Genomic DNA, 26,951 nt, shown 5'->3' with positions numbered 1-26,951 from the left:
CAGACTTTATTTTTCTTAAGGTAATTTACTCCTTTGGTAATAGTATTTGAATTGCTATTCACATACTCTTGGTAAAATGGGATCGTGTTAAGTAGAGGTTAATTATATTGAATGTTATTGTTTGACATGTGATAAAGATGTTTACAGTGTGTACTGTTTCTTCTTATTTGCAATAACTACTTGTGGACAAGTCATTTAAATTGATTTAGTTATATATTTTGAAATGTCATAGTCATTATTGGAAGTTACAACTTATTAAAATGTTAAAATTTCCAGTGTTTGTTTAATTCAGATTTTCATTAATACTGTAAAGAATACATGTTATGTACTGCACAGAAATTATACATTAAGCTAGGGCCCGGGCCCTTCGCCCCCGACGGGGACATTCCACCTCAGACCCATGCATCTACATGAAAATTTAAAGAAATAGATTTTGATATTTGCTAGCCAAAGTATTTTTTTCTGTTTTGAATCTCTTAAAAATACAGGTGTCTTAAAGCTCAGGAGAAGCGATTTCTTCGTTTCAAATAAGTTAAATTGCAGGTGCTTCCGGGGACATAAAACGGCATATTCACAAATCTCTGGAAAACAAACAGTGCTAAAAAATATTTTAAGTAGTCATTTACTATTTAATTGATTATGTCCTCTGATTGTTGCATTTTTAATTTAAATATGTGTTCCTATATGCATTTATTGTTGTATTGACTTAAAAAAACTAAAATGGATGCCCATTCTTAGTTTGCTGTCTTAGTCTACCCTAAAATTATACATGTTTTTTTGCATAATTGAATTATCAAAAACTGCATACTTTTAAAGGCATTGTCAGAGTTAATTGGTTAAGTTAGAGACAAAGTAAAGCAAATATATTCATTTTTCTTAAAATGAATCATCCTCTCTGGCCCCCTGGACCCCTGTCCAGGGTGTGCCCTGAACCCACCGTGGCTCTATCGGCACCCAGATTTTATTTTCAGGATTTCAAATTTGGGACAATTGACACCCCTGAGAGTTGATGTAACCTGAGGACTTTACAATTCACATTAACATCCTCTATTTTAACTGAGGAAAATCATGTAAAATATATGCGCCCAAAATCGCTCAAAAGCCACGATTTGGCACCTTTATTTCAAAAAATTTCCGGGGGGCATGAGTAAGTTTACCCCCTAGAACGTTGGCCTCCTCAAATAACTCAAAAGCCTGCTACAAAGAATCCTAATGAAAACCCTGCAAAGTGATCAATCGATACATTATTTGATTATGTTATAAGCAGAGCTCCAGATACGTATTTTCGTAATAACGAATTATTTTCATGTCCTTTTCTTATTTATTTAAGAATCTTGTCGTACCATTAAGAATTACAAAATCAAGTTACAAATATTATTTTTACAGCGGTTCGTATTGATTTTTAGCTCATCTATTTTTTGAAAAAAAATTATGAGCTATTGTCATCACCTTGGCGTCGGCGTTGGCGTTGGCGTCGGCGTCCGGTTAAGTTTTGCGTTTAGGTCCACTTTTCTCAGAAAGTATCAATGCTATTGCATTCAAACTTGGTACACTTACTTACTATCATGAGGGGACTGGGCAGGCAAAGTTAGATAACTCTGGCGTGCATTTTGACAGAATTATGTGCCCTTTTTATACTTAAAAAATTGACAATTTTGGTTAAGTTTTGTGTTTAGGTCCATTTTATTCCTTAAGCATCAAAGCTATTGCTTTCATACTTGCAACACTTACTAACTATCATAAGGGGACTGTGCAGGCAAAGTAATGTAACTCTGACTGGCATTTTGACAGAATTATGTGCCCTTTTTATACTTAGAAAATTGAAAATTTGATTAAGTTTTGTGTTTAGGTCCACTTTATTCCTACAGTATCAAAGCTATTGCTTTCATACTTGCAAGATTTATGAACTATCATAAGGGGACGGTGCAGGCAAAGTTATGTAGCTCTGACTGGCATTTGGACGGAATTATGGGCCCTTTATACTTAGAAAATTGAAAATTTGGTTAAGATTTATGTTTTGGTCCACTTTACCACTAAAGTATCATAGATATTGCTTTCATACTTGGAACACTCACAAACTATCATAAGGGTACAGTAAAAGGACAAGTTGCATAACTCTGGTTGTCATTGTTACGGAATTATGGCCCTTTTTTGACTTAGTAACTTTTAATATATGGTTAAATTTTGTGTTTCGATCCACTCGAAGTATCAAGGCTATTGGTTTCAAACTTCAAATACTTACATGCTATCATGAGGTTACTGTACCTGGCAACTTGAATTTTACTTTGACCATTGAATGACCTTGACTCTCAAGGTCAAATTATTAAATTTTGCTAAAATTGCCATAACTTCTTTATTTATGATTAGATTTGATTGATACTTTGATGAAACTACTCTTACCTGACATACCACAATAGACTTCACCCAAACCATCCCCCGTGCCCTCCCCCCCCCTCCCCCCCCTCCCCCCCCCCCTAATTTTTTTTTTTTTTTAAGGTCATCTCACAAATGACCACCACACCCTCACACTATACCCCCACCCCACCACCCCCACCCCCCCCCAATTTTTTTTTTTGATATTTTTTTTTTTTTTTTTTAAGATCATCTCACAAATTATCACCACACCCTCACACTATACCCCCCCCCCATTTTTTTTTAAAAACGTCCAACCATCGCACCCCCCCCCACCCCCCCCCCCCCCCCCCCCCCCCCCGATTTTTTTTTTTTTTTTTTTTTTTTTTTTCGCTTTTTTTGGAAGATAATGTAATAAATGTCCACAACCCCACACTATACACCCCTCTTCACTCCACTCCTCCCTCCTTTGTGATTGAAAATGAGAGTCCCTTTACCTTTAAAAAGAAAATAGATGAGCGGTCTGCACCAGCAAGGCGGTGCTCTTGTTATTGAGTTCTTTTCGCGTATTAAAGATCTTTTAGGTGCTTATATAGAATGGTTATCAGGTTTGTTTAACAAAGCGCATTTTTTCTAATAAAAGCGGCGTGTACAGTCTATCTGTCAAAAAACAATGACGGCGCCCAGAGAGCATCTTAAAAAACTTCAAAGCGTGCAAAAACACGCTTTTAACATATTGTACGAAAATTGAGCCGAAGTTGAATGTTAAGAAAGACATAATAGAAAAGATCTTATACGATGTTTTATGTTCAGTTGCTGACACGACGGGTCCAAGCTTAAACAAAAAAAAACATTCAAAGAGTGGAAGGGAAAATCCCCATGGCTACTATTTGAAAAGATTGAAGGGGAAACCCGTTTTAATTGTGAAATATGTAAAAATATGTAAAAATTCATCGAAGGCATGCAATCTAAGCACAGTTTGGGCATATGAAGCTATTTGAAAACAAAAATTGTCAGGGCCCTCAATCTATTAAATCTGCCGCTGAAATTCGGCGGCAATACCCCACCTGAAAAGTATACCCTTTTCCCCTTTTTGGGGGAAAAATCCCCCCCCCCCAAAAAAAAATAAATATTTTTTTTTATTTGTTTTTGTTTTTTTTTAATAGAAAGATGATTATTATTTCTCAATTCTTTTTCAATTTAATCTTTGCAAACATACTAAATTATGAAAATGCAATAATGAGAGAGTAAGTAAAAAAATCCCCCAAAAAGGGAAACGCTGCGAAAATTCCCCCTCCTAAAGTCTGCGGACCCCTTCCTCTAAAGTAGTGTGAGGGCGCTGACAGGGCTCAACATTAAAGGTTGTCCTATTGCCCCTGGCAAGTAAAAGTTGGGTCCGGGCAAGTTATTTTATAATCTAGTTGTCCGCCCGGCCAAGTGCAAAAAAGAACAAAATGCATGTAATTTAGACTTTCATTAGAAAAATTGAAAGCGAAAAATATTATAAAGAAAATTAATGTGGTTTGCTTGATACTTGTATTCAATGCTTGTTGATACCAATACAGTTATTATTATAATTATGTTGTAATTCATTCTTTGTTAAACTCAAACACATCGATGAGTTCACTCACGCTAACCACCTGTGGAGCTAAAATATTTACATGATTCCATTTGTAAGGCCCTGGCTTGTGGATATGTGTAATTTCATTGGTTGGTTATAAATACGACATGTACTACGTTTGTTCAAATCAACGTGTCCTCACTTTTTTGGCAATTTGTCACTTGCCTTAAATAAAGGATCAACTCATTGTTATACGCCGTCATAGGCCGAAGGATATTGTTTTGGCGTCCTTCCGTCCGTCTTTCCGTCCGTCCATCCGTCCGTCCATCCGGCTCTATTGAGTCCGGAGCCATATCTTGGAAGTGCTTTGGCGGATTTCATTGAAACTTGGTATGAGTATATATATATAGATAAGAGGATGAGGCAAACTGGCATTGTACCCCATCTGTTAATAACGGAGTTATGGCCCTTTGTATCGTGAATTTTTTATTTATTTTTTTTATTTTTTTTGTGTGTGCAGAATTTTATTCATTCCGTATAATATTACATACATACATACATACGTAGAATAGTGTGTACATTCATACAAAGTATTATGAACTTTATAATAAAAACAAAGTATTTCATATAGCTTTTTTGATGCGTACATAAATATAATAATTAAACTTGCAGTAAAATCAACATACATTCATATAATCTTATAATTGTGTTATATTTCAAGTATTATACAACATCAAAATAAGACAGGAAAACACAACACAAGTTTGTACAATACAAACTATATTCATGTTAACAGGGGTTAACGTAAGAAATTGACACTCACTTGCCCGGGGGGCAAGTTACTTTGAACATCTACTTGCCCTCATTAAAAACTGGTTGCCCTATTTTGAAGTCAATTTTTTATTGTCATTTGATCTTTAAAGAATTGATACACATGCATTATTATGCTAGATTTAATTTCAGCTAAATTCAATGTATCAAAAATAAAATAATAATCGTTTTTATAATATAAAGTTGTAAACAAAACAAAATCTGGACAGTTTTATTTCATTGAATAGTCACTATTGAATACAATACATATGAAGAGTTTATTACTATTAAAATTTTAAAACGGTATACTTGTCACTTTATCTATACAAGTTATGGCATAGATTAAAAGGGGGGAGGGCTTAAAATAGTACTGTGAAAATGATTGTTCAGAGTTTGAAAATCATGTTGATGTCTTTAATGAAGAGTTTCTCACTATTTGTAAATGTGAATGTGTAACAAATAAGTTATTCACATTTTAAAATAGTGAGAAACTCTTGATATGCATTCTTAGCAAGTTTTAAACAGTCTGCATATTCAACATGATTTTCAAACTCTGAACAATCCTTTTCACAGTTATTATATTCATGTTCATAGACATCACTGTCACTATAGTATACGCTTCTTCATCCAGTTCTAGTAACTGTTCTGAAATTGTTTCAGTTTGAGTGCTTTTACACAAGAAAATTGGAATAGCACAGTTACTACCAACAATTTTATCTTGCTTGTTATTAAAATCAGGGACATTGTTGTTTTGGTTTGGTTCAGAACATTTAAAATGATTAAATGAAAAGATCGGCTGGACGCTACCGTCCGCCATGTTGAAACGTCTGCCGAGTAGAACTTGTTTTGAGCGTTTAGATTGGCTGATACAACGCAAGCGACCAATGAAATCTCGTTTTACTAGTACTTGATAAAAAAATATATTGACCCAAAGAAAATAAATAGATAAAGGTGAAAAGTCGAACAAATACCGCAATTATGCTAATGCGAAACCGGCTTGCCCGGCGGACTATCTACTTTGGAAAATCACTTGCCCGCGACGATTTTAACCCGGCACGGGCAAGCGGGCGTCCGCTTAAAAAAAGCCCTGGTTAAAAATAAGTATGTATATCCTTGAACATAAAATATTGCACATAAGAAAGTTAAATAGTAAGTGCTGAATTGCATTGTTTACATAAAACTGATAATGCAGATTTTACAATGACAACAAATAAATATGTTATAAGCATTATTTATATTATGTGTTATGATTGGTTATGTCATTATATGAGATGTCAGTAAATATTTTAGCCAGAGACCATATTTTTAATTCTTTGTCTGATTTAATTGTATTTTTGTAAATTTCAAAAGTTTGTTTCTTACTATTTGCAAGTCCGTATTTTGAAAGAATTCTGTTTTTTCTTTGACAATAAAAGATATACCGTTTAAGCTCTAGACATACTATATTTAAATCATTCATTTTTGGATTAATAATTCCAAGTACTAGATCCTGACATGTAATGTGAATAGGTATGTTTGGTCTACTTCTACGAACAATATCAACAACAAATTTAATAATTTCTTGGGTATATGGACAGTACCAGAACAAGTGCATTATATTTTCAACTTCAAAATTACAGAATGTACATAAATTATTTGCAATTATTTTCATTTTGAACATAGGGATTTTGTCCCCAATATTCTGTGGACTATTCTGAACTGGAGCCATCTGATATAAGTTTCTTTAGTTAGATTGAATGAATACAAGTGCATGTACCTTTTTCCATTCAATATTTAAAAATTCTGAATTCTATTTAGTATTACAAGCTGGAATGTCATTGTTTTAAATAAATGTTTTATAAATATGTTTCTCTTCTTTCGGGCTGGTTACTAATGTTTTTATGTAAGTTGGTAATATAGGCCCTTGAGTGTTTTTGTCAAAACGTACCAGGTCTTCAAAATTGTCAATGTATTTCTTTATTATGTTTATTAATCCTTGGTACAATTGGAAGTTTACGTTTGTTCCAACTTGTGTATCCAAAGATTCTTTTGAAATAAAGCAGTTTCTTTCTAACATTATGTCTCTCACAAACCGAATACCTCTTTAATATAGACATTTAATATAGATATAGCTATTGTTAAATTTAAAATTATGATTATAAAAGAGAGGCATATCCAGAATATCAGCACTATTCAATATTGGCAGCTTTTCAATATACAATATATAGTTTTTCAAAACATCAAGCCAAAATTTATTTTTTAATCGCAAGCATATTTTTTCGACATACATTTTTCCAGTATTGAATACTATTTTAAAATCTATTAACAATCTAGCCAGTGAATAACAATTACCTTCTCCTGCCACTTATTCTCTTAAGCCATGTTATTTTCATATAATTTTCAAAAGAACATATATCTACCATATTTAACCCACCTTCGTTATAATCTTTAACAATTACTGTTTTTTTAATTTTGCTTGGTCCTGCCCAAATGAAGTCATAAAAGTGTTTATTTATAGTTTTCATGGTGTCTATGCTTCGTGTTGGTAATGATACAAATAAATGTGTAAGTAAAGGTAAAAACAATGATTTGACAATGGTTATCTTTCCTAGAGGAGTATAATGTTTCTGCGATTCCAATGACTTATTGATCTTTTAATACTTTCGATTTTGTTTTCAAAGTTTGACATTACTATTTTATCTAAATTTATATCAAACACTATCCCAAGAACTTTAAAGGTAGTAGCTCCCCATGTCAGTTTGTATTTAGTTTTTATCGATCTAGTACTATATTTCATAGAGCCTACCCAAATTAAATTAGTTTTTTAATAGTTTATGTGGAGTCCAGAGTATATTGAAAATTCTTGAAGCATATCTAATGTACAGTTAAGAGATGATTCCGCTCCGTCCAGAAATAAAGATGTATCATCCGCAAATTGTGATATTTTATATTGTAAGTCATTTATAGTTATACCTTTAATATCTTTGCTTTCCCTTATTTTAATAGCAAGAATTTCTGCACTTATAATAAAAATGTAAGCACTGATCGGGTCTCCTTGACGACATCCCCTTTCTATACAAAAAGTATCTGACAAGAATCCATTTATTTGTATGGAGGCCATGGTTATGCAAGAAAAAAAATATCCATTTTTGGAACATTGGTCCAAAATTGAAAAAAATAATAGTTGTTTCTATAAACTGGAAAGACAATGTATCGAATGCTTTTTCAAAGTCGACGGTCTTATGTAACCCAGGTAAATTATTATCTTCAGCATATTTCAAGATATCGTAAAGTAATCTGGTGTTTTCTCCAATGAATCGACCTTTAATGAAGCCTGTTTGGTCTTTACAGATTAAAATATCAAGTAACGTCTGTAATGGAACCTGATGCTAATTTGTAAACAACATTTAATAATGTCAATGGTCTAAGTTTTTCAGGTAACATCTCAGCTTGTTTTCTTTTGGGATACAAGTAATAATTCCATGTTTTTTGTGTTATGGGCAAGGAATTTGTAATAAAGGCATAATTAAGACTTCTCACTATGAAGTGGCCTAACTTATTCCAAAATACCTTAAAGAATTCCGCAGTGAATCCATCAGACCCTGGACTTTTATCATGTTTCATATTTTTAAGTGTTATTGATACTTCTTCGATATTAGGCAGTCCTTCTCAGCGTTTTCATTAGGAGGCGGCCGGCGGCCGATTTGACCGTCTCAAATGTTATTTGGGCCGGCTCAAATTCGGAAAAAAAATCGGCAAATGCATTATGCTCACGACGATGACAAGATATTAAGTATTCGTTTATAAACTAACTGTCTGAAATTGAAGTAAACAACCGTAACCGATATATGTTAACTGTTTTCTCATTGATCGTTTTGGTATAATTGTCCAATCGCGAAGCGGGAAACATGAGTGTACCACTTTGATTAAAGGTCACGAATTGACAATGTCAACATGTCTAAAAAAATATTTAAAAAAATGACTTTTTCTTTTGTGTTTCGAGTAAGAACGATAGTTCGCTGTTGAAGTTATTTTGTTCCAAATTTTGTTTACGTTTATCATTTACCGGCACCTCCGGATGAATGCACTTTCCTATTACATTTCGGTTTTATTTTCGACAAATTTCGTTGATGGTTCCGATTATGCGGATGTTTGGTTTCTCCGCAGAGCTTTTAACCTCCGAACGGTAAGTGGATTTATTTATAACCACATTTTACAGGAGAAGAGTCTTTCATTAGGATAAATGAAAATCTCAAGCCCCAAACTCTCCTGATATTGTCATGATTAAGGTTGGAGTTTGCTAATTATATTGAATTGGCTCTGAAATGTTTAGCTATGTCCAAATTTGTATTGGAAAATATTGACCAAAAGAAGCTTCCTCTGCGACATATTTAAATGTCTAATATTTAAATGCCTAAGCTGGGGCAACCTATGCTCGATTTTTTTTTGGGGGGGGGGGGGAAATCTGCATTGCCAAACTGTCAAATCTTTCTTAAAATTGCTATGCTAGGAGAACCTATGCCCAATTTTTATGCATCTTTTCCAGAGGGCTTCTGACAAAATATTAATGTCATCCATGGTCTTGCACATTGTCTTCTATAGTAAATAAGCCATTTATACTCTTCTTTAAAAACAAATAAAGTTCAAAAGTAAAATTTAATCTGAATTGAAGTTCAAAAGTAAAATTCAATCTAAAAAGACATGCTACATTTCCATATTGATTATTTCAGCAGTCAAGCTGTGGCTTGACATAAAATAGAGGCAGAAGATTCCCCCGAAGCAGCCAAGGGTCTAAGCATCAGCACCAGTTCTTACACTTGTGGATGCTGGGGTCCAAACCGATGTTACTGAGGGGAATGATGGGCTGAGCCTGATAGACAGCTGTCGATATAGCCATACAAAAACTTAACCTGGCATCAAAGGAATATGACCCAGAATCAGATTAGAATTACATCAAACTCTGTTTTATTTGTAAAATTAATTATTAAAAGTCGAATTGGTGTTACTTTTTAAATGTTTTTTTTATATATTTATATCTGTTTTTATTAAAATGTTGATAATTGCAGAGTTGATGTAAACTGAGGACTTTATGTTTTCTTTGCCATTCACATAAATATCCTCTATTTTAAATGAGCAAAATCATGTACATTATGTGCCCAAAATCGCTCAGAGGCCATGATTTGGCACCTTTATTTAACAAAAATTCAGGGTAGCATGTCCCCGGACCCCCTAGCAACTCGCACCTTCGGTGCTCGCACAAGTTGGCCTCCTCAAATAACTCAAAAGCCTGCTACAAAAAATCCTAATGAAAACGCTGCCTTCTAATGAGTCAGATTGCACTTTATTCAATTTAGGTATATTATTATCATTACATAGATCAGCATTTATATCGTATTTTATTTCGTTGTATGATTTTTAGTGTATAATGTTTTATAGAATGTAACAGCCTCTTTTAAAATATCGTTTTGTTCTGTTAAATTAGCCCTGTTTTCTAATTCAATAAAAGGTATTGACTTATTTGTATAATGATTAGATTCGAGCGAGCAAAAGTATTTAGTGGGTTTTTCTCCATCTTCTATCCATTTAGCTCTAGAACGAATAAGAGACCCTTTAAGTTTATTTTCCCTCACAGTTTCTAATTCCTTTTGTAGCTCACGAAGTTGGTCTGAATTAGTTTCAGTCAAGGATTTTTGAAGTATATCAATTTTCTTAATTAAATTTGATTCATGGTTTTTGTTCTGTTTAGCTTTATATGATGAAAATGAAATACTTTTGCCTCTTATTTCCATAAGTAATGTTTCCAGAAATAATTGGTCATTGATAACAAACTGTATGTTGCTATTGTGAATATTATCTATGTTTTCTATGTTGTAGATTATATAGGTATACAGTACTGTAGTTTAATATTTTCAATCAAAGTATTAATACAGTTTAAATAGTCAATATCCTTTAAAAGTGAATTGTTGAATTTCCATAGCCCTTTTCCATGTGTTATTTCCTCAGAAATTATTTCTAGGTCGATGATGGAATGATCTGATTTATAACATGAATCAATAGTAAATTTTCTAATATTGGATGACAGATTATTTGAAGTTAGGAAAAAATCAAGTCTAGCCTGTTGTAATGGTGTGAACCGTCTCCATATATATTGTTGGATAGTGCCATTTAGTATCAATTATATTGCAGTGATTCATTTTGATGTGCGTCCCGCGTGCCAGACGCACGTTTTTTTTTGGGGACGCATCATTCTCAAACATGTGCGTACTTGGGACGCATTGTTTAAAAAGTCCGATTTTCAACATCATCAAAGTTGTACATGATACCGAGTTCGATTCGTGGAGATAAGCGAAACACATGTTAACATTGTTTTGAAAAGTAGAACGGAAGTAACATTACTACATTCAGAATGTAATACGCGTATTTTGATTGGTTGAAATATATCAATTATCCACTCAGTAAAGGCGTTTTATTAAAAGTTCATTGGACATTTAATTTGCTGTCCCGGATGGTAAACAAAGAAAATGCCACCCAAAAAGGTTTTCAAAATTGATCCTCAACAATTTAAACTCGCTCAGTGTGTAGATATTTATAACGCAGCCTCGATGTAAAACATGTGGTTAAAAAATGTGAAGAATAAACGGCGGAAAACACATTTTGTGTTCGTCTGTTGTGAGCGCAGACAGTTATATTGTAAAGCGATGTTATTATAATTTTCTGGATAAATTGATCATTGTTGTTTTTTCTAAAGTGACAATTAAAAATGTGCAAGTTCTGAAATAAATAGCATCTTTTATTTTTATACGGTACATACATAATAGTGATACAGATCGTACAGCATGTAACGTAGAATGTAAGTACATATAACAACACAGACTTCTGCTGTTCATACTGCAGGATGTGAGAGGGGTTTTTATTTACAGAATAAGGTCTTGACCAAATTCAGGAACAGTTTAACTGTAGGGAACCAAGACAAACTTATGAGAGTGAGGTTGTGCAATTTTGTCAGGGATGAATTTATGGAAAAAGCTCTCCCTGTTTGAAGAAAAAACAAGGCGAGAAGGTTATACACCTTAAATACAGTATGAGTGTTGTTACACTAAATATTTATTGAAGGTTTAAACCTTTTGACCAAAGCAGAAATTGACTTTTGTCACACTGTTTGAAAGGGATAATTTTGACCAAAAAATTATTAACACTAGTCCTTCAATTTATTAAAACTCTAGTCAGTCCAAATTGTTAAATAAGTTAAAAGTTCTCTGTTTAAGATGATATATGTTTCACTGTTTGTTATTTAAAGTAAAACAAATAAAGATTTTACTTGCTATAAACCTATTTCTTGTTTTAGCTGTAAAATTGCATAAAAGAGCCCCTGGCTAAGGCGTATCATGTAAAGTAGATTATTTGTAACGAATTTACAAAGACACAATCTGGGACCCATTGTTTTCAGTTTGGACCCATTGTTTCAAAATATGCGAGTCCCTGGGACTCATTGATGTAGATTTCAAAATGAATCACTGTATTGTTATCTCTTATAATAGATTGCAATGTTGTTCTTGCATTTTTATTATTGTTAATGGATTTATAATTTTGATAATCCAAGTTTACATCTAAAACACAATTAAAGTCCCCACATATTATATATTTATCAGTATTAAAATCTGTTATTTTTTTAAAGAGGTCTGTAAAAAAAGTGGGAGTATCTTTATTAGGCCCGTATAATGTACATAAGGTAAAACTGTCATATATGTCAAGTCTAAAAGTAAGTAGTTTCCAATCGAGTCATTTTCAATTTTATTTACTATGATTTTTAAGTTCTTTTTAAACAATACACAATACCTCTTGAATTTGATTGTCCAAAACTAAAATAACATTCCCCATCCCACACTGAATATATTTTATTTTTCATATAAGGCGGAAAATGACAGTCTTGGAGACAATAAATATGTGCTTGTTTTGTTTTTAAAAAATCAAAGACATCTCTACGTTTTTTAGTGTTATTTAGGCCCCTACAGTTGTATGAGATTAATTTCAGATTATCCATTTTTATACAGATGACAAAAGTGCTTTAACATATGAATCATAAAACAGGTATCCTGGTACAATATATAAAATACAATAATCATAACTTTTAACTTCTGCAAGTTGAGACACAAACAATTCAGCACATTAAACACAAACATACAATATATGAACAAAAGAACAAAATGTACAAAGGGAGGCTTAAAGTATAATGAATGATTGTGGTTACAGTCAAACATATGGACTTATTTACATCAAAATACATAATTTTACAACCAGTGATTTTTTTTGCCCAAAATTACCGCCGATATTCGGCTGCTTCCCAATCGCAAAAAATGACGGTTTTTCCCAAAAATCTGACCAAAATTTCCCCAAAAATGACCAAATTTTCCCAATAAAGCCAATAAGATTACAATGTCATTTAGTGTTATTTCGTAGAAAGAGTGCCGATCGAGCTTGTCGAGTCTTCGCCGAATGACAACTGACTTACGAATGTTCGCGAATGTAGCCGAATACGATTTTACGTTGCTATCCACACATCTCTCTCTATATTGAGGAGGATACCGTCGATAGTCGATGTATCCCGATTGTTAACGCCTGTTTTTACACACGTTTAAGATGGCGGCAAGCAGACGAGAAGTTTGCGATGAGCAGCGAAAATGATAAATAACACTAAAATTAACAGTGGACATCACATGGTTATAAGGAGATAATTTAATGTGTGTGTCAATTAACGCAAAATACTACGTTTGAGATGAACAACAACAAATATTTATTAGAAATCTTCACAGTGAATGTGCGTCACGGAAATCTGTGTTGGGAAATTGGAGTTAGTTTACTCACAAAGTTAAAGCATTTAAGATGGGTATCGTTCGAAAATGGAAAGAGACAAACATGATTTGATTTATATGTTAGTGGATCTGTGTATAATCAGATTCATATGCATATTCTGCTTTATTATGTTTGTCACGCTTTATAGTTTGGTGAAATGGCATGTCAATTGAGGATGTTAATTGTGCAAGATATTAAAAGGTAAACAAATGAAATGTATTATTTTAGCTCCATTTAATACAACATTAACACAGCAAGAACACTAATATTGCATGTTTGTTAATATTTGTTAATGTTTTCACCATATCATATTTTACTTTAAAAAACATCCTGAATTAAATTCATACTCTTAAAGAGATTATGATTAAATCGTAATGGTACATATATATTGAAGAATCTATAGATTATTGCAAGTTTAATATCCATGTGGAAGGATATTAACTAAACGTTGTAAGAAGACATGAAAGCAACACTTTATAATTTAAAAATGCTGTCAAACATGAACTTAGCAATTTTTATACTGTTCTTATAATCATATTTATAATGTTTCCCAATTTCATGGTTTATCGCGCTATTTTTCCCAATTTCATGGTTTATCGCGCTTATTTTCCCAATTTCATGGTTTATTGCGCTATTTTTCCCAATTTCATGGTTTATTGCGCTATTTTTCCCAATTTCATGGTTTATCGCGCTATTTTTCCCAATTTCATGGTTTATTGCGCTATTTTTCCCAATTTCATGGTTTATTGCGCTATTTTTCCCAATTTCATGGTTTATCGCGCTATTTTTCCCAATTTCATGGTTTATTGCGCTATTTTTCCCAATCCAAATGCCACAGGCTGTAACAAAAAAAAGCAAAAAAAATCACTGACAACATATGTAGAATTCTTTACATTTTATTGTTTTGGTGGTGTATTCCTTATGGTGAACATAAGAAAAAGGAAAAAGCGACAATATTAAGAAACACAAAGTCTTCATGATTCTCACAATAACAACAACAACAAAAAACAACTGAATGCAACAGATTTAAAAGATCAGTTAATTCTTCATGCTTTTTAGAAGTTTATTATTTTAATATTTAATACATTATGCAATATTTTTTTTAATGAATGCTTAATTTATCTAAACATATTTTTAACCAGGTTTTCCGAAGGAAAAAACTGGTTATTAGATTGGCGAATGCGGGCGGGCTGGGCTGGCTGGCTGGCTGGCGGGCTGGCTGGCTGGCGGGCTGGCGGAATAAGCTTGTCCGGGCCATAACTATGTCGTTCATTGTCAGATTTTAAAATCATTTGGCACATTTGTTCACCATCATTGGACGGTGTGTCGCGCGAAATAATTACGTCGATATCTCCAAGGTCAAGGTCACACTTTGAGTTCAAAGGTCAAAAATGGCCATAAATGAGCTTGTCCGAGCCATAACTATGTCGTTCATCGTCAGATTTTAAAATCATTTGGCACATTTGTTCACCATCATTGGACGGTGTGTCGCGCGAAATAATTACGTCGATATCTCCAAGGTCAAGGTCACACTTTGAGTTCAAAGGTCAAAAATGGCCATAAATGAGCTTGTCCTGGCCATAACTATGTCATTCATTGTGAGATTTTAAAATCATTTGGCACATTTGTTCACCATCATGGGACGGTGTGTCCCACGAAAGAATCACGTCAATATCTCCAATGTCAAGGTCGCCACGACTAAAAATAGATTTAAAAAAAAAAAAAAACTTACAAAGGGGGTTAATTTTTTTTGGTCATTTCAAAAGTTCAGTTTGAGTTTTCTCCCTTTATCAGATTTTTTTTTCACAATGAAAACCTGGTTTTGTGACAATTTTGTCCCTTGTTTTTAAATAAAATCTACATCTATACATGCTTATTACACCACAAACAATGTGTTAAACGTATAATTATAGCAAAGTACAAAACATCCCTGATAGAATAAGAATTTATATTAACGTTCAAACAATATTTCAAAGCATTACGAAATAATTTTTAAGAAGGAATTTTTAATTTATCTTGACATGGTTTTTTAACAAAATCTACACATATACATGCTTATTACAAACAAAAAACAAAAACATATGAGTTAATCATGTAATTAAAGCAAGGTACATAATATCCCTGATAAATAAAAGATTGTCTTCAATTTTTATAATGAAAACTTATTTTATCTTAACATTTTTTTTATAACGTCTACATCTACACATGTTTTTTACACCAAAATATATGCGTTAATCATATAATTAAAGCAATGTTCAGAACATCCCTGATTAATGAAGGATTGTCATCAACGTTCATGTGTTGAAGATATCAATTGTATTCATTTATATATAGACATAACTAAATTACGAAAGCGTATTTAAGCAGGCTAGTGTTCGCTCATATTTAGAAGACATAATTATACAAGAACAATATGCAAATTATCTTTTTACAATAAAAATTGTAACGCCATGATTTATTATCAATATAAAAGATAATGAGATCATGGCAGCAAAAATGTAGATTGCAACCATGGTGGGCAAAAAGTTAAAGTGTGCAAGGGCACCATATTAATTAATTTACATAGGTCTATACTGGGAAGTCCTTACATAGGTCTATACTGGGAAGTCCATGATTTAGTCTATATAAACTGAGTTGTGTAATAGCAATAAGCTGGGTATAGATGTATTATACTACTGTGTTGATTCTATGATATATTTTAAACAGCATCTGATTGACTGTTATAACATTCTATATCGTGAAAAAATGCTTTTTTGTGTCCGAAGCCATATTTTGGAAGTGCTTTGGCGGATTTCATTGAAACTTGGTATGAGTATACATATGGATAAGAGGATGATGCATGCCAAATAGCATTATGCACCATTTGTTAATAACGGAGTTATGGCCATTTGTATCTCGAAAAAATGCTTTTTTGAGTGTCAAATTTAACACTTTTGTGTCCAGAAGCATATTGGCGGCGGATATCAATTCTATGAATTTGCTTGTTTATAATGAGAAAGCAATACTGCTCCAGCAGCTGGAGTTTCACTTCGTAATATCATTATGAGTATTTCTTTACCATTGAAATATATTGTGTGTTACTATTAAACAAGCAGTTTTCTTTTAAAACATTTAAATCACACTTTTATAACCGCTTCATGCGAAACTGGGTCTTATGGAATTTCAGCCAGCAAAGCTTGAGCCCAGCCTGTGCATACACTTAGTCTGGTCAGATGCGATGCTGTCCGCTTTAAAATCACTCAAGGTTTTATGGTCTCATTATGTATCTCTTGAGACATGCACAGGCTTGGTGGGCTGTAGCTATGATTGCCGCATATAGCATAAGACCCATTTTTCGAATGACATGGGTCTTTTTAAATCTCATTGCGAGTTGTAAATGGTATATTTTAGCACAATGCATTTCAATACAAAATTTCATTAAAAAGCATACAGCAAACTGGCAAATAAAGGTAGCCTGTTCAGGCGTTCATGAACGATTTCCCGATGTACTGACCGAGTACGGCAAACATTTGTGGTTATATAACTAAACGATTTTCCACTTAACATGACACTATACCATTTCGTAAGTGTTTTTATGCCCCCTTTTCGAAGAAAAGATGGCATATAGTGATCGGACTGTCCGTCTGTCTGTCTTTCCGTCACACTTTGCGTTTAGGTTTCGAAAAATGCTCATAACTTCTATGTCCCTTGAGATATAACCTTCATATTAAGTATGCATGTGTAAATGGACAAGGCCTTTCCATACGCACAAATTTTTTTACCCCTGTGACCTTGACCTTGAACTTAGGGTCCACATTTAGGTTGCAAAATCTGCGTTTAGGTTTAGAAAAATGCTCATAACTTCTATGTCCCTTGAGATATAACCTTCATATTTAGTATGCATGTGTATATGGACAAGGCCTTTCCATACGCACACAAATTTTTACCCCTATGACCTTGACCTTGAACTTGGGGTCCGCGTTTAGGTTTTGAAATCAGCGTTTAGGTTTTCGAAAAATGCTCATAACTTCTATCAACTCAATGTTGATTGGCCAGCTACCATATGCGCTTCAAAACGTTCATGGAAACAAAGAGAAAAAATAGTTGAAAAAAAAAATCCGGATTAAAATGGCGGATGTTTTCAATGAAATCTAATGAGATTTTAGCATATTCGCCAATTATATTTTTCTTGAGCCAAATTCTCAATATTTTCGCAAATGGGGAACGACAGCGCGAGCCCTGTAATAGTGAGCATTTATTCCAATAATAACGCTTTCGCAATGCTCGTGCTGTCGTTCGCCATTTGAGCCATCTGCACCATTTGCATAAATATTGAGAATTTGGCTCAAGAAAAATCTAAAATGGGAAAATTCGAAAATCTAGTAAAATTTCGTTGAAAACATCCACCATTTTAATCCGGACTGGTTTTTAACCAGGTTTTCCGAAGGAAAAAACTGGTTATTAGATTGGCGAATGCGGGCGGGCTGGCTGGCTGACTGGTGGGCTGGCTGGCTGGCTGGCTGGCGGGCGGGCGGAACAAGCTTGTCCGGGCCATAACTATGTCGTTCATTGTCAGATTTTAAAATCATTTGGCACATTTGTTCACCATCATTGGACGGTGTGTCGCGCGAAATAATTACGTCGATATCTCCAAGGTCAAGGTCACACTTTGAGTTCAAAGGTCAAAAATGGCCATAAATGAGCTTGTCCTGGCCATAACTATGTCATTCATTGTGAGATTTTAAAATCATTTGGCACATTTGTTCACCATCATGGGACGGTGTGTCGCACGAAAGAATCACGTCAATATCTCCAATGTCAAGGTCGCCACGACTAAAAATAGATTTTTTTTAAAAGCAAACTTACAAAGGGGGTTAATTTTGTTTGTTCATTTCAAAAGTTCAGTTTGAGTTTTCTCCCTTTATCAGATTTTTTTTTCACAATGAAAACCTGGTTTTGTGACAATTTTGTCCCTTGTCTATGTTTGTCTCTTTGTTTCAATGAAAGTGTTGGCAATTCGAACAATTAACTAAACAAAACCCGGTCTGTACACGATTAGACATCGCTTGACCTGACCTTATTTTTATTGAAGTGCACATGGTAGCTGGCCAATCAACATTGAACTCGCTTTCACATGACATGACGTTGTTGAATGAAACGTGAGAAAGGGTGGAGCAGTCGGATAATATTGGGTCATTTATGCGCAGATGTTGTATAATTTGAATACACACTAAATATCGCAGTCTGCCTTCAAAATAGCGGCCGGACGCTAGAGATAAACAAATGAAACCAAAATGTGACAATACCCATCAATAAATATTTCTAAGCTGACCACTTTTCATCTTTCTTCCGAATATTTACCGGTCTGAATTAAAGAGTATAATAAAATAATTAGTTATATGGCGATAATATTACACATCTCTGCCGATTGCCGAATTAAATTGAACAGTGATAATTAATCAATTTGTTTTTAACTTGCGAACTATCCTGAATGACAGCAGCGTATTTTAATTAAAAGGAATACGAAAAAAACAGGAGCGGTTTAATTGTATTTAAAGTCTAATTAATCGTATATGCATATGTCAAATAAATAGGCGACTCAAATAAATACGGTATGCGTTTTGTTCATTGCTATTCTAGATATCCTTGAAAGAGAATTCAATTAAATGACGCAAATAACTGGAAAGGATAAAAAGCCGAAAGGCAAAATTTAGCAGAAAGAATATTCGGCGAGCAAAAAAAATTTTTTTTTGGAAAGTGACAAAAAAAAATTCAGTCGGGCCGATTTTAGTGGGTCTGTCGGGTTATGCCAAACAAAAGAATTTTTAATGAACACATCTCGACCTGTGCGCTAAGACAAACTCTTTATTAATTTTAATGGGTTGTGTTCATTTCAAACTTGCGATTTAAAAAGCTTCAAGATAATTTTGAAAAATGGGTTGCGTGTTAGATTATGCAATAGCGAACAACTTCAGTGTATTCAGCGATTTGATTTTTCAAAATCAAAATATGGCCAATATTGACGATAATTGTTGTTAAGAATTTCATAAACACAAACTTCGTCCTTGTAATTTGACCTTGAACTACCGTATTGCATCTTTAAAGCTTTTTAAGCCCCCTTTCGAAGAAAAGGGAGCATATAGTGATTGGACTGTCTGTCTGTTCGTCCGTCTGTCTGTCCGTCTGTCTTTCCGTCACACTTTGCGTTTAGGTTTCGAAAAATGCTCATAACTTCTATGTCCCTTGAGATATAACCTTCATATTTGGTATGCATGTGTATATGGACAAAGCCTTTCCATACGCACAAAAATTTTCACCCCTGTGACCTTGACCTTGAACTTGGGGTCCGCGTTTAGGTTTCGAAATCTGCGTTTAAGTTTCGAAAAATGCTCATAACTTCTATGTCCCTTGAGATATAACCTTCATATTTGGTATGCATGTGTATATGGACGAGGCCTTTTCATACGCACAACAAATTTCACCCTTGTGACCTAAATCTTGAACTTAGGGTCCGCGTTGAGGTTTCAATATCTGCGTTTAAGTTTCGAAAAATGCTCATTACTTCTATGTCCCTTGAGATAAAACCTTCATATTTGGTTTGCATGTGTATATGGACGAGGCCTTTCCATAAGCACACAAATTTTTACCCCTATGACCTTGACCTTGAACTTGGGTTCCGCGTTAGGTTTCGATATCTGCGTTTAGGTTTCGAAAAAAGCTCATAACTTCTATCAAGCGTTTATAGGGGGCATAAGTCATCCTATGGTGACAGCTCTTGTTAGTAATAAGAAGGTGAAGTTGAAAATGGTTTTGGATTCATTGCATCATGACTCAGAAAGTAACGGTCTTGTGCTCTGATATGTATATAACCAACAAGTAGTTTGAACTGTATTCTCTGTATTGATATTTAATTTGACTCGTGATGGTAAAAGGTTAATTTATTATTACTTTAAAATGTGTCACAAATAATTCTGGACCAAGTATGAGTTATGGAGCTCTTAGAAACCTGTTTTTGCCTCTGGTGCTTTTGCATTTAAGCTTCGAAGTTTAACCCAGTTTTATTCATGTTTGAGCTTTTCATGTATATGTATGTGTCATGTCTGATGCATATCTCACTGTTTGGCATTTGGTTCCTTGCCATAAATGAATGAACGCGTTGTTTAATAATGTTGAAGCAAAAGTTTCACTATATGCTTATTAAGTAAGATGATACCAGCCAAAGAGGTTCAACGTAGGTCAACAAAAATAGCACTTCATACACTTGGGTTTTAAAATTTATTTGCAGGGACTTAAATCAACCTAACAAACTGACTCATAGCGAACAGTGCTGCTATTAACTTATTACAAATATGAGTGTGTTCATTTTCAGTCACCTTGGGCGGTAGCCATGGTTACCAGTGCTGCACAAGTTATACGGATTACAGCGGGACCTACCACCCATCCGAACTGTGCGAAAACTACTGCTGCTTTCAGTTGAACTTGAAAAACTACAAGGTCTGCTGCAACGATGCGTTGATGATGGTTCCCTTCTCGGAAAGGGACCAAGACTCCTGCGTGAAGAGCTGGATAGTGGAACACATGTATGTTTTCATGACAAGTGCCGATGTCCTTTTTATGCCCCCTTTCAAAGAAAAGGGGGCATATAGTGATCGGACTGTCCTTCTGTCTGTCCGTTTGTCTGTCTGTCTTTCCGTCACACTTTGCGTATGGGTTTCGAGAAATGCTCATAACTTCCATGTCCCTTGAGATATAACCTTCATATTTGGTACGCATGTGTATATAAACAAGGCCTTTCCATACGCTTAAAAATTTTTACCCCTGTGTCCTTGACCTTGAGCTTGGGGTCCGCGTTTAGGTTTCGAAATCTGCATTTAAGTTTCAAAATATGCTTTTAACTTTTATGTCCCTTGAGATATAACCTTCATATTTGGTATGCATGTGTATATGGACAAGGCCTTTCCATACGCTCACAAATTTTGACCCCTGTGACCTTGACCTTGAACTTGGGGTCCGCGTTTAGATTTCGAAATCTGCGTTTAGGTTTTGAAAAATTCTCATAACTTCTATGTACCTTGAGATATAACCTTCATATCTGGTATGCAGGTGTATATGGACAAGGCCTTTCCACACGCACACAAATTTTCACCCCTATGACCTTGACCTTGAACTTAGGGTCCGCGTTTAGGTTTCGAAATCTGCCTTTGGGTTTCGAAAAATGCTCATAATTAACTTCTATCAAAGCTTTTATAGGGGGCATAAGTCATCCTTTGGTGACAGCTCTTGTTTTGAAAATTGTGAAGTAGGGGTAGTAATTGAAAGGAAAATCGCATCATGTAGGGTGAAGTAGGAATCTAATATTTTATTTCAAAAACACATTTCAATCCTGGTTTTACGTAAAATTTAACGCATAACTAAGTTTATAACTGATAATAATATCTGATATACTCTTTGTATGAACAGGTACAGTTCTATCTTTGTCTTCTTATGTATTGTTTATAACTATGAAATACAAATTGAGGTAACATGAATCACCAAACTTCATTTATTATAATAGAAAAATTAAACGTAATTCATCCAGGACTGAAAATTGAAATATATGTTACCAATCATACCAATATTGATGCACGGTTCCTATTCCTGTCGTTTCAGTTGGGTGCCAATCGTGTGCGGCCTTGTTCTGCTTGGCCTGATCGTGCTGCTGACCTGCTGCTGTTGCTGCGGATGTTGTGCCTGCTGCTGTCGCAGCGGCAGTGGTCGGGTGGTGATCCACTCAGCCGTACCACGTGAGTTCAGTCTTATGTTTGTTCACCTGCGGACCTTTTTCATAAAGGGTTTTACTGCACAATCAATATTATATAAGAATCCTATCACCACCAATATTGTTCCATATATGCAGCTTTCATTGTATACCTGTCAAGGACATTTTTAAAACAAACTTGATAGCTGCTTTAAATCGCGAATTGCATATGAACATAAACCAATTTTAGGAATGTAAACAAGTGACGTTATTTATTGACCCTGCAGCTTTCTCATAAGATGTGTCTCATTTTAATTGTGCTTATATCCCTACAAAATTATGGATCATATGTTAAACAAAGTTGAACTATACCAACTCAATGTTGCAAATTTGATTAACCAATAACATGTTCTTAATTTTGGATTAAAAATAAATTAACCTTGGTATTTTTTAATTTTACCTGTGCATTTTACTTCTACTCAGAGGGATGCCTGAGCTCAATGGCTGTTGTTTTGAGATGCGACCTTTGTTGACAAAGGTTTTACTTAATGACCCATATCAGTTGTTATCTCTGTCACCAACAACATTTTATGGTCTGTGCATGGGTAAATTTTAATTAGGACGTTGAGTATAACTTGGTCAAATACCGAACGGATAGAAAATGTACCCAAAGGCTGTTAAAGGGACTGTCCAACAGATTAAAGCGTCGTTCGATGCGATTCGATATTTTGGGAAACTACGAGGATTGCTTATATAGCTAAAAAATACCTCCGCATTTTACATTGCGTTTGACGTGAGCATGGAGGGTCGAGTGGTAAAGTTTGGAGACATTTTACTCCAAGCTTCCATGACTCTAGGGGTCAGTGGTTCGAGCCCTGTGGAGGTTAATGTTTTTTCTTCTTTTTTGCTCACCTGATTGCTCAGGTGAGCTTTCTGATCGGTCTTTGTCCGTCGTACGTCCATCCGTCCGTTAACATTAGCTCCTAAACACTCTAGAGGCCACATTTCATGTCCAATCTTCATGAAACTTGGTCAGAAGCTTTGCCCCGATAAAATCTCGGCCAAGTTCGAAACTGGGTTGTGCCGGGTCAAAAACTAGGTGACTAGGTAAAAAAAAAAAAAATGCCTTGTAAACACTGTAGAAGTCACATTTTCTGTTCAATCTTTATGTAACTTTGTCAAAATGTTCGTCTTAATGATATCTTGTTTGAGTTCAGGGCTCCAGATAAGGTTTTGTGAAATTCTTAAATTACTACCAGATTTTCAAAAAGAATTCTTAACTCTGAAATTGTATTCTTAAAACGTTTTGGAAAATAATTCTTATTTTTTCTAAATGTCCTAAAAATAAATAATAATGGTTATTTTCATGCAAAAAAAATCAAAATAAGCATACTAGCAACTTTATTTATACGAGTTCAACAGTGTCTATTCAGTATTATACAATTTTATTTTTCCAATACCTTCATATGCCCAAACTGTGTTTAGATTGCATGCCTAAGATGAATTTTTAAATAATTCATATTTAAAACGGCTCTCCCCTTCAATCTTATCAACGATTAGCCAGGGGACTTGTCCCTTCCACTCGTTCAATATGTTTTTTTGTGTGTTTAAGTTTGGACCCGTCGTGTCGCGTTTTTGTTTAGCTTTTCCGACTGTGTCGGCAACTGAACATACAACATCGTATAAGATCTTTTCTATAATGTCTTTCTAAACATTTAACTTCGGCTCACTTTGCGTACAATATGTTAAACGCGTGTTTTTGGACGCTTTGCAGTTTTTTAGGACGCTCTCTGGGCGCCGCCATTGTTTTTTTGACAGATATATACTGTATACGCCGCTTTTATTGGAAAAAATGCGCTTTGTTAAACAAACCCGATAACCATTCTATATAAGCACCGCAAAGATCTTTAATACACAAAAAGAACTCAATAAAAATCGATACGAACCGATGTAAAAATAATATTCATAACTTGATTTTGTAATTCTTAATGGTACGACAAGATTTTAAAATAAATACGAAACTGATTTGAAAATAATTCGTTATTACGAAAATACGACCCTTATCTGGAGCTCTGGAGTTGAAAAGTGGTTCCGGTCCGTTGAAAATATGGCCGCCAGTGGGCGGGGCAGTTTTCCTTATTTGGCTATAGAGAAACCTTGTAAACACTCTAGAAGTCACAATTTTTGCCCAATCATTATGAAAGGTGGTCAAAACATTGATTTAATTGATATCTCGGACGAGTTTGAAAATGGTCCAGATCGGTGAAAAAACACGGCCGCCAGTGGGCGGGGCATTTTTCTCTATATGTATATAGTGGCAGTTTTCCCTATTTGGCTATAGGGAAACCTTGTAAACACTCTAGAAGTCACAATTTTTGTCCAATCATCATGAAAATTGGTCAAAACATTGGTTTTATTGATATCTCGGACGAGTTCGAAAATGGTCCAGATCAGTGAAAAAACATGGCCGCCAGTAGGCGGGGCATTTTTCTCTATATGTATATAGTGGCAGTTTTCCCTATTTGGCTATAGAGAAACCTTGTAAACACTCTAGAAGTTACAATTTTTGCCTTGTTATCATGAAAGTTGGTCAAAACATTGGTTTTATTGATATCTTGGACGAGTTCAACAATGGTTTGGATTGGTGAAAAAACATGGCCGCCAGTGGGCGGGGCATTTTTCTCTATATGTATATAGTGAAAGCGTTAACACTCTAGAAGTCACATTTTTGGCCCAATTTTCATGAAATTTGGTCAGAACATTTGTTTCTTTGATACAAGAGTTGAGTTCAAAAATGGTTTCCATCAAACCTTGTGATCCAACACTTTGGAAGTCACATTTTATGCCCCCCTTCGAAGAAGAGGGGGTATATTGTTTTGATCATGTCGGTCCGTATGTCTGTCTACCAGATTGTTTCCGAATGATAAGTCAAGAACGCTTAGGCCTAGGATCATGAAACTTCATAGGTACATTGATTATGACTCGCAGATGACCCCTATCGATTTTGAGGTTACTAGGTCAAAGGTCAAGGTCACAGTGACCCGAAAAAGTAAAATAGTTTCCGGATGATAACTCAAGAACGCTAATGTCTAGGATCATGAAACTTCATAGGTACATTGATCATGACTCGCAGATGACCCCTATTGATTTTGAGGTCACTAGGTCAAAGGTCAAGGTCATTGTGACCCGAAAAGGTAAAATGGTTTCTGGATGATAACTCAAGAACGCTTATGCCTAGGATCATGAAACTTCATAGGTACATTGATCCTGACTCACAGATGACCCCTATTGATTTTCAGGGCACTAGATCAAAGGTCAAGGTCAAGGTGACCCGAAATAGTAAAATGGTTTCCGGATGATAACTCAAGAACGCTTATGCTTAGGATCATGAAACTTCATAGGTACATTGATCATGACTTGCAGATGACCCCTATTGATTTTCAGGTCACTAAGTCAAAGGTCAAGGTCACGGTGACTACTTAGAAAAATGGTTTCCGGATGATAACTCAAGAACGCTTACGCTAGGATCATGAAACTTCATAGGTACATTGAGGCGACCCAAAATAGTAAAATTGTTTTACTCAAGAACGCTAATGCCTAGGATGATGAAACTTCATATGTACATTGATCATGACTCGCAGATGATCCCTATTGATTTTCAGATCACTAGGTCAAAGGTCAAGGTCACAGTGTTGCAACTTAGAAAAATGGTTTCCAGATGATAACTCAAGAAGGCCTATGCCTAGGATCATGAAACTTCATAGGTACATTGATCATGACTTGCAGATGACCCGTATTGACTTCCAGGTCACTAGGTCAAGGTCATGGTTACTTGACACAGTAAAATGGTTTTTGGATGATAACTCAAGAAAGCTTACGCCTAGGATCATGAAACAATATAATGGTCAAGTTGATAGAATTTTCTTATTAAATCAGTCAAAAATGGAATTTATCATGTAGATGTTTTGAACATCTTATAACTTTGTTATCCATCTGACATGTGTGCATTATAATCATTGCATCTTTTTTAAGATGTTTGTGGTTTAAAGTGTTTTTTTTTGTTTTGGTAATTTAACACAAAGCACTAAATTGACAATTTCCAGACAGACTAACAGTGGGCTGACCTTGAAACTATGCAAGATGGAATGTGATTCATTTGTTTGTTTTGTAATTTAAAATCTTAACATGTCAACTATGAAAACACTATACAATTATTATTTTGTTATCAGACTAGGACACTACAGTTCATATGTGCTCTCAAATCTACAAGTACACAAGAACAAACACACACAACTCAATTTGATATAAACACATTGATGCCTAACATTGATTATGAGAGAGAGGAAGGAATGAGTCGTGCTGAAGGATACACACATTGATTGTTTATGAAGTTAATGTATGGGATCAGGAATAACATTTTGCTGCAATTGGTTGGTGTGTGAGCTCTGGTCAACAGGCTGTGTTTAAAGTAGACATTAACAATGGATATATGCTACTGCTGATAAAGGGTTCTAAAATATACAGCTACATGTACCAAATTTAGGTTTGGAATGTAAATTGCTAACTGTTTGCTACATTGATCATGACTCACCAATGACCACTATTGATCTTCTCGTCACTAGGTCAAGGTGACAGTCACAGTGGTTTAAAATACAAAAAATTGTTTTCAAATGATAACTCAAA

The 26,951-nt window shown here is 34.6% G+C and overlaps 1 protein-coding gene across 1 annotated transcript in view; it reads left to right on the top strand.

The window, feature by feature from the left end:
• LOC127876673 (uncharacterized) overlaps positions 1 to 26,951 on the top strand; it is a 47,987-nt gene that overhangs the window by 8,163 nt on the left and 12,873 nt on the right. The window contains exons 2-3 of the mRNA XM_052422041.1: positions 20,901 to 21,111; positions 22,181 to 22,314. Coding sequence (XP_052278001.1) covers positions 20,901 to 21,111; positions 22,181 to 22,314 — 345 coding nt within the window. The remainder of the gene's footprint in view (positions 1 to 20,900; positions 21,112 to 22,180; positions 22,315 to 26,951) is intronic.

This window comes from Dreissena polymorpha, chromosome 4 (assembly GCF_020536995.1).
Source record: "Dreissena polymorpha isolate Duluth1 chromosome 4, UMN_Dpol_1.0, whole genome shotgun sequence".
Classification (NCBI taxonomy): Eukaryota; Metazoa; Mollusca; class Bivalvia; order Myida; family Dreissenidae; genus Dreissena; species Dreissena polymorpha.
The sequence above is the reverse complement of the archived record's forward strand: the minus strand, read 5'-3'. Positions and strand labels throughout refer to the sequence as shown.